Consider the following 10,046-nt stretch of genomic DNA (forward strand, 5'->3'; position numbering starts at 1 on the left):
CAACGGTCACCCTGGCATATCACGAGTGGAGCTCGATATCTCAACACTCCCCCTTGAGCTCAATCCCAATTCCTGCACACCAAGCAGGTCTCTGAACTTGTGCAACTTCTCTGTGCCCAATGCCTTTGTAAATATGTCAGCTACCTGATCCTCTGTGCTAACATAAACTAGATCAATAAGAACTAGTAAAACCCTCTCCCGCACATAGTGATAATGCACCTCAATGTGCTTTGTTCTAGCATGATAGACTGGGTTATTTTCCAAGTGTATGCTACTCATGTTGTCACAATAAATGACAACTGGCCCATCTGTAGACTAATGCATATCATAAAGTAGCTTATGCGACCAAGCTACCTCACATGCAGCCATTGCTGGGCCCCTGTACTCAGCCTCTATGCTCGACAAGGCAACTGTAGGCTGTTTCTTGCTGTTCCAAGTGACTGCAACACTCCCAAAAGAGAACACATATCCACTGGTAGATCGTCTCTCAGAAATACTACCAGCCCAATCAGCATCAGTGTATCCATACAACTGTATCTGAACCCCAGTCTCATAAAATAGTCCATACTGCAATGTGGGCTTCACATACCTAAGTATGCGTCTAGCTGCATCCAAATGTGGTTTCCTTGGAGCCTGCATAAACTGACTTACCAATCCAACAACATAGCTCAAATCTGGCCTGGTAATAGTCATATAAATCAAACTTCCTACTATGCGTCTGTACATAGTAGGGTCTTCTAGAAGCTCACCTGCATCTGCGCTCAGCTTCACATTCTGCTCCAAAGGAACTGAAATAGACTTACAGCCTATCATCCCATATTTGGACAGCATGTCCAATCCATACTGCCTCTGCAAGAGCCGTATCCCACTTGGTGATCTAATCACCTCAATGCCCAAGAAATAACGCAGCTCTCCCAAATCCTTCATCTCAAACTTCTGCTTCAATAGCATTTTCACATGAAGGATATCTTCATCACTATCACCTGTCATAATCAAATCATCAACATAAATGACAAGTAGCATAATACCTTTCTCTGTTTTTCTCACATAAAGTGAGAAATCTGCCTTGGAAATCTGAAAGCCAATAGTGACAAGATACTATCCTATCTTGTCAGACCATGCTCTAGGTGCTTGCTTCAAGCCATACAAGGCTTTCTTCAACCTGCAAACAAACTCAGGATAAACAGCATGCACATAACCTGGTGGCTGCTCCATATATACCTCTTCTTGCAAATCACCATGCAAGAAGGCATTCTTTACATCCATATGATGTAAAGACCATTCCTTTGATGCAGCCATAGCAATGACTGCTGTTACGGTTGCCATCCTTGCAACCGGATTGAATGTTTCTTCATAATCAATGCCATATGTTTGTGCATACCCCTTGACTACTAATCTTGCCTTGTATCTGTTCACAGAACCATCTGCATTGTGCTTCACCTTATAAACCCACTTACAACCAATTACATTCTTACCTTTAGGCAAAGGTACCAATTCCCATGTAGCATTTGCTTCCAAGGCATCAATTTCTTCATCCATGGCTTGCTCAAAAGAAGTGGGTTCTGGTTCCTGTATCACTTTTGACCATATAGGCATAGTGAATGGCTATAAATCCATCATATTTCAGCCTATCCACAGGATACCTAGCTCTGTAGACCTGCGCAAAGTAGGTTCACTCCCAGGTGCTCTCAAAACATCCCTAGTCTTCCTTACTCCAGGTGTAACAATAGAAGGAATACCCAACTCATCATCAATGCTCTGTTCTGAGCCACTGGATTCACCATCCACATAAGAGTGACCTGCATTCACATCAAACATGGGCTGATCTACATTCTCTTTTCCTTTTCGTGATACCTGAATTCCACTATCTGCATTGCTTTGAGAAGATTCTCTTGATCTCAATCTGCCTGTCCATGGCAAAGAATGTGAACCACTGCTAGAGGACGCTCCAAGTCCACTAATATTTTGTGACTACTGCTGTGAATTCTGTGCAGCATTACCATTTTGTGCATCTACATCATAATCACATTTACTGGTTTATACCAGCTACTTATCTCATCAAAAACAACATCTCTGCTCACTGTAAACTTACGAGTAGAAGGGTTATAGCATCTATACCCTTTCTGTTGTAGAGAGTAACTAATAAAGATGCAATTCTCAGCTTTTGGATCCAACTTGGATCTCAACTCATCTGGCACATGAACATAGGCAATGCAACCAAAAATCTTCAAATGAGAAATATCTGGTTTTCTACCAGTATACCTCTCCTCTGGAGTCATCCCATGTATTGCTGCAGTGGGAGTCCTGTTCATTATGTAGACTGCTGTAGCAACTGCCTCAACCCAATAAAAATCTGGCAGGTCTTTTTCGTTGAGCATGGCACGAGATACCTCTCCAATACGCCTATTTTTCCTTTCTGCAATTCCATTTTGTTGTGGGGTATGACTGCATGAATATTGCTGCTTTATGCCATGCTCCTGCAGGAACCTTGCAAACTCATTTGAGAGGTACTCTCCCCCTCCATCTGACCTTAGGCATTTTATTTGCAAGCCTGTTTCTTTTTCAACCATAGCTTTAAGAGTTTTAAAATGCCTAAAAACTTCACTTTTCTTTTTCATAAAATACACCCAAACTTTTCTGCTATAGTCATCAATAAAAGTGACAAAATAATGACAGCCTCCAAGAGATGCAACTTTAGTAGTCCACACATTAGAGTGGATTAATTCCAATGGCTTCTTACTCTCTTGAATATGTCTAGGAAATGGTTTCCTTGCCTGTTTTCCAAACTGACAGGCTTCACATACCTTATGCATTTCTGCAACCTTGAATTTTGGAAATCCTGCAACAATATTTTGGGCCTGCATTGATTTAAGTCGATGTACATTAACATGACCAATGCGTTTATGCCAGATATCAATATCTGCAACTACACTGGTCCCATGTGCAAACATTGCTGTACTCAATTCAGGCATGCCTGCATCCAACGTAAATATTCTGCCCTTCTTCTTTTCTTTTGCTATCTAGCGATCTTTATTTTTCATATCCTCAACAAAGCATCCATGAGGATTAAATCTGACCTGCAAGCCCTGCTCAACCATTTGACCAACAGAAACCAGATTCTTGGTGATATTCGGGACATGAAATACATTTGACAGGTATTTCTTTTTCCCATCTTGCATAGACAAAGGAAATTTTCCAATCTGCACAATGGAATGTGCAGTATCATCACCAGTCTCCACAAATCCTGGTTTTTTCATTTTTCTTGCATCTTGCATCCATTCTGCATGACTTGTCATGTGGTTTGATGCACCTGAGTCAATATACCACACTTCGTTGCTTTCTTCTACACTTGTCACAGAATTATTCATGTGTTGCACCATAAACAAATGCTCATTTCTGTCATCACCCTGTCTCCTAGAAGATGCATAATTTCCTTGTTGCAATTTTCCATTCATGATGTCATTCTGCTTTTTATAGCAATCTTTCGCCATATGACCCGTTTTACCACAGTAGTAGCATTTAACATTGTTGTTTGCATTTTGGCCTCTTTGCCATCCACCACGACCTCTTTGGCTCCCCCTGCCTCTAGAGTTACCACGTCCTCCTCCATAGGACTGATTTCCTTGAGTTTGCTGCATATTCTGATTTCTACCACGGCCTCCAGATCGGCCTCCTCTACCTCTGCCTCTACCTCTTCCAGCATTTGAGTAGAAGACAATTTCTTTTGAAGTTCCTCCTGAAGAAGATGCACCGCCATTTCTCTGCTCCTCAGAAATTAGAAGAGCAATCAACTCCTCAAAATCAAGAAATCTTTCACGAACTGAAATGGATGTCCGAAACTGTGCATAATCCTTTCCTAGACCATTCAAGGTCACAGAAACTAAATCATCATCTTCCACTGGCAACCCAATGGAAGCAAGTGCATCTGCAATCTTCTTCACCTTCATGTGGTAGTCATTGATGCTCATACTTTCTCTTTGCACATTGTGCAACTCTTGCTTGAGCTGCATTTTCCTGGCTTGCGTATTTGTGCTATACATTTTTGACAAAGTATCCCATGCCTCCTTTGGTGTACTTGCATCTTGAATATGCACAATCATAGTGTCTGAAATGCTGATAGACAGCCAGTACATAACTTTCCTAGCTCTCTCATGCCATGCTTTAAATGCCTGCATTTGCTGTTGTTGATTGGGAACATCAGGAAGAACTGGTTCTTCTTCATTTCCTGCAACGAATTCCCAATATCCTTTTCCCATAAGGAAAATTGTCATTCTGAACTTCCATGCTTGGAAGTTATTCTTGTCAAGCTTTTCAGTGAGCATCTGTGAAAGAGAATCAGACGCCATTACAGAACACTGCAAAAAATTATGTCACTGCAAAGAACACAGCTTCAGCCTCACAAGGGCAAATCTGTAAAACTGACGAAAGTGGTTTTTGACCACACAGTCACTTCCTAGTGACGATTTTGCATCAACACACAACAAGGATGATTCTGTAACTTCCAATGTCTCTGCGCACAAGCATACAATGCAATTTCTACAGTAACTTTTCACTGACCTGTAGAACAGTGGTCGCACAGCATAAAACTGGGCCTTTTCCTGAGTGCGTGCAGAAAACTTCCGCCTCCAAAACAGGCCTCGAAATGGCCTCAAATAAAAAAAACAGGGTCACCAAGGACTAAAGCCCTTACCCGTAGCATATATTGCCCTCTTGCTTCACCGCGAAGGGCGTCTCAACCTGAAACAATGCACTCTTGCACTTTTCGGCTGTGCTACCTGCAGAGACTTGCTCCCAAAACAGAAAAATGAAAGCAACACTGGTCCTCTTACCAGAACACCGCGAACTTGGTTTGCTTTCTTGAGCTCCTTACCACTAACAAGGCTCTGATACCATGTCAAGATTGTGGGAGAGAAGGAATGAGTCTCACTTGTATCTTTCTTGCTTGCACAATGGGGGAACACACACAAAGGTGGAGGCTGAAAATAGTTTTCCTCTTCTTAGTTGTGTAAGACAAAAAGAACTCAAGTACATAGAAATAGAAGAACCCTATATATGGGTCTCAAACCAAACTCAACTAACTAAGGTGGCATACTAACTGAGCCACGAACTAGAGTAGATAAGGATAGCTGTCATCTAGCTATTATTCATGGGCGGTGTACCAACCGCATCTGCAACTGACAAGTCGGTGACATAAATGCACAACGGTCACCCTGGCATATCACGAGTGGAGCTCGATATCTCAACAACAAGTACCCATGTAAAAAGGCCATCTTTACATCCATGTGATAAAGGTCCACGAGCGACCAATGCTAGACCAATCATAGGGTTTTCATTTTGATCATAGGAGAAAAGACTTCATCAAGGTCAATACCATATTCTTGCTTGAAACCCTTAACTACCAATCTGGCCTTATAAGCAAACTTGGGACATCCATGAATACTTTTTAGCTTGTATACCCACTTGCATGGCAATGCCTTCTTGCCACTAGACAAAGGAACCAAATTTCACATATGAATAGTGTCTAAGAAGTCAAACTCTGACTATATAGCCTTGTCCCATGAGTGACTATTATCTCTGTGCATAGCCTCATCATAAGAGAGAGGCTCATCTGCATCTATCTCCATAACATAATCCATGGAGGGCATAAAGTGCTCAGGTTTATGTCTAGCTCTAGTAGAGCATCTCAAAGTAGGTTGATCCTACAAAATAGGTGGGGCCTAGGTCATTGGATCATCAACTACTGTAGACTGTTTAGATGGTTGTACAGGAGCAAGATGCTCCTTATGAAAGATCACCTTGTATACCTCAACCAGCTGCTTAGGCTGCCTATACAAATTTTCCTCATGAAAAATAACATCATGGAAATAGATAACCTTGCAAGCCTCTAGATCCCATAGGTGATAGCCCATCTCACCTGTATCCCCATAACCTAGAAAGATGTATTTCACAGACTTAGGATCCAACTTATTGTACCTTTCCTTGGGAACATGGCAGAATTTCTCACAACCAAAGACGTGAAAATGAGCATATAGTGGAGGTTTTTCATTCCATACTTTCTCTACAACCTAGCAATCAATAGTAATGCAAGGGAACTAGTTACTCAAATGTATGGTAGTAGTAATTGCCTCAACTCAAAAGTGCTATGGTAAGCCTATCTGGCTAAGCATATTGCAGACTCTCTCCTAATATTGTATTGTTCATGTGTTTGGAAATACCATTCTAGAGAGGGGTGTAGGGGGCAGTTAACTAATGCTTAATACCCTGCGCATTGCAAAACTACTCAAAAGCTTTTGAGACATACTCACCCCCATTATTTGACCTTAAGCCTATACTACCAGATTGGTTCTCATAACAAGAGAAACCCAATACTGAAAGGTAGATAAGACATCCAATTTCTACTTTACAATTTGATAATATCAAGAAAATCAATTGATCTAATGAGGTCTTCATATGCATGTTTACTCTAGTTCACAACTTCATGCACATACACACTCTCTCTCTTTCTCCATGTGTGTATATGTGTGCATGTGTGTTGATGCACATATACACACATGGAGATATGCACACGTATGCCTTTTTGCACATAAGCACATGTGCATGCACTTATATAGTTATTATGCAGCACAACATTATAGATATGTGAAGTATGTGTTTAGATCTCCCTTCTCTGAATCTAGTGCATGCATGTAATATGCACACACACACACACACACACACACACACACACACACACACACACACACACACACACACACACACACACACACACACACACACACACACACACACACACACGTGTGTGTGTGTGTGTGTGTATGTGTGTGTGTGTTTCTTGCACATAGACACACATGGAGATGTGCACACATATGCCTCTCACATAGGCACACACGCATGTGCACACATGCTTAGTTACATTGCTACTATGCAAGTGTGCATATGTGCATATGCACATGTATGTGTTTGTGTATTGGTTGCTTGCACATAGACACACATGGAGGTATGCGCACATCCAAATCTAGCATGTGTATGCAACATGTACAATTATTGTGCGCAAAAGAACTCTCTTTGCAATATATCTACATCGTTAGATGAATGGCCCAAACTTGTTGCTTAAACCATCAACAAAGTTGACACTAAGTAGTAATTTTAAAAAAATAGTACTCATTTTCATTACCTTGTGTGTGTGTGTGTGTGTGTGTGTGTAGATGTACTTATACACATATATGTGTGTGTATCTATCTTTCAAGGTGACTTTGCTACACATACACAATTGAGCCACCTCTTGAAAATGATCATATAGAGCATACTATCATTTCAAATGTTTTTAATTGTAAATATTTAAATATATGTCACAAAACATGTAAATTGATCAATAGTGATCATCAAAAGGTTATTCAATATACATCAACAAGACTTTGTTATTATGTCTACATTGTAGCAAGATTATATACATACATCATGAGGCTATAGCATGATTTATATGGTGCTTCTTAGCATAAGTTAAGCAATAGCAAGAAGTAGGAGTAGAGTTGCAAGATCTTCCACATTTCAGCCCCAAACTTCATGGCACAACACCACCTGCATGAACACAATTTTTTGAATGATAATGGTCATGTCATAAGACGAATACACCAACCCTATATATCAATGCATTGTCACTAGTGCACTTTTTGTTGTGTTGGTTTAGTTTCTTAGGTTGTCCATGGGGGTGCATACTGTTGCCGTGATATGTTCCTAATATCATTAATGATATAATATGCAAGCATAAGTGTTTGAGGGTGGAGGGATCCCTTTTGTGACATGTGTTCTAGTATTTAAAAGCCCCTTACATATTTTCTTCAATCAAATTATTCCTTTTTCTTCATAAATGTATGGGCTCTTTCTAATATTGATTTTGAAATCCGCTCCTATTAATTTAGTTCTATCACACTTACAAAATGAATGCAAAAATCCATTTTGATAATCTCCTTTGCTATACTTATATATTTCAAGGTGAAGCCCATGGACATGACTAAACATTATGATATGATGTGAAGTGGGAGTGTATATTACCACCACACTTGTAGCCGACGGGGCGAGAGGCGATGGCGCAGCGCTTGGGGATGGAGAGGGCGACGAGGGTGTTGACGCCCATGGACTTGGCGAATGGGGAGGTGAGGACGGAGCAGAGGCAGTCGGGCGTCCCCATCATCTGCGTGATTTGGGAGCAGCAGCTCGGCGCCACCGACGCGCTGCCGTCCTTGGAGGCCGGCAGGCAGCTTATCAGCTTCATCGTGGCCGAGGCCATGCCCCCCGGGCAAGGGTCCCCCCCTCGCGCAGTGATCACCACCGCCCCCCCTTCAATATAACCGACCACTAACACCACCCACATGAACAACCCCACCCGCGCAATAGAATTACGACCATGCAACATAGCCATCTCTCTCTCTCTCTCTCTCTCTCCTCCCCTTACCCTCCCCCCTCCCTTATAATGCCCTCCCCCCTCCCTTCTTAGTGCCCCTTGACCCCACCCCCCACTCTTGTCCCCTCCCCCCCCAATCCCAACACCTCCCCTCGCTCCCCATGACACGTCTCTCCTCCAAGGCCTAGTATATATATTTTGGTCCATCATGTGGTGGTGGACGAGTCGCTATCTTGTTTGCCTCCTTGCCCCTTCCTTTTTAGCACCAATTTGCTCTAATGTTCACATTGACACACATCTTGAAAGAGTGTATGAAAATGCGAGCCCCAAGTGACTTTTGACTACGGAATTATGTCACCTATATTATGATAAGTAAGACATGAGATATACATAGCATGCAAACTCGTGTAGTATTTGGCAATGAAACATTGTAGCATTTGGTATACATATTAAACAAATTCATATAGAGTTTAACTATTGTCCATACTTCAGTAACCTCATTTCAATAGGCACTCTCTTGAGCTCTTTGCCTCTTACTTTGTATCTCATGTTTCCTCTAATGTTCCCTTGAGAAAGATCTCAAGAGTGTGTCTAATGAGTACCCTTTAACTTGTTCATAGTCTATGTTGAGAGCTCAAACAATCTTGGAAATTTCATGTACTCATAACTCATCTCACACAAGAGGTGGAAAAATATGGGTTTAAAGTGATTAGATTGTTAACTATTCTTACAAACCCCCTAGTGCGCTCAACCATTTTAAAATCATCATCTCAATAACCAGTGCCTCAATGCTCACTTCTTCTTTTGTGGTGTGTATAGGACAAAAGTTTTCATAAGGTCATTTGAATAAGCAATGGTTCAATGCTCAAACCTTTTTCATGATGTATGTATGATGGTCTTCAAGAGGTCACTCAAACAATCAATGCTTCAATGCTCACACCTTTTTGTGGTGTATGCATGATAATTTCCATTACACTATATGTTCTGTATTGCACTTACTTCCATTATCAATGCTCCTTATGAGTTTCATCTCATTAGTTAACATACAAAGTGTTATCAACTTTGATATGCCCTCACTACATGTATGATCAATAAAATAAATTCATGGCCATGCGTTTTAAAAGTACCCAAGAAAAGTGGCTAAAACTCATTGGAAGTTGAACCAAGATTTATCAAATGAGTCATGATGTTTTACTTTTCATATTTAAGACATTTTACATTTTTCAAATATATGCTTGAACATTATATCATGTAGTGGGTCAACCTCTATTAAATATCTCTCTAAAATATTTCACATAGCATGAAACATAGTTCTTTTAAAATGACTATGGGTAATTAATGTATGTATATTCTCATTTAGCTATTTCAAGAAGGTGAGCATGGTAAGGTGGACTCAATTGTTAAGGTATAAGCTAGGTTAGAAGGTGAGCATGGTAAGATAGACTCCATTGTTAAGGTATAAGTTGGGTTAGAAGGATAAAATAAAGGATTTCAACTTGTTCCCAATATTGAATGTTTTAAACCTTATTTGAAGAAATGTGGGAAGTCAACATTTTTGAAGAATGTTTGTGATTATAGAGGAAGTGAGGTTATGCAAAACTTGGCTAAATGGCTACATGAACAAATGCATTACAAGATGTATTAA

At 40.7% G+C, this 10,046-nt stretch overlaps 1 protein-coding gene across 1 annotated transcript; it reads right to left on the bottom strand.

Moving 5' to 3' along the window:
* Positions 1–7,307: 7,307 nt before the first annotated feature.
* Positions 7,308–8,394, bottom strand: LOC148033355 (Bifunctional inhibitor/lipid-transfer protein/seed storage 2S albumin superfamily protein). The gene is made up of 2 exons (XM_087681266.1): positions 8,053–8,394; positions 7,308–7,578 (listed from the first exon to the last, which is right to left on the bottom strand). Exons 1-2 carry the CDS (start codon positions 8,369–8,371, stop codon positions 7,562–7,564), a joined length of 336 nt encoding a protein of 111 aa, XP_087537392.1. The 5' UTR covers positions 8,372–8,394; the 3' UTR covers positions 7,308–7,561.
* Positions 8,395–10,046: the final 1,652 nt, after the last annotated feature.

Source organism: Lygodium microphyllum, chromosome 7, assembly GCF_053477565.2.
Source record: "Lygodium microphyllum isolate KBCC chromosome 7, Lygodium_microphyllum_v1.1.10, whole genome shotgun sequence".
In the NCBI taxonomy this organism is placed as follows: domain Eukaryota; kingdom Viridiplantae; phylum Streptophyta; class Polypodiopsida; order Schizaeales; family Lygodiaceae; genus Lygodium; species Lygodium microphyllum.

What these genes read in the sequence shown, in the direction of transcription:
- LOC148033355 (XM_087681266.1), bottom strand. Translation starts at nt 8,371, where the DNA reads ATGTGGGTGGTGTTAGTGGTCGGTTATATTGAAGGGGGGGCGGTGGTG.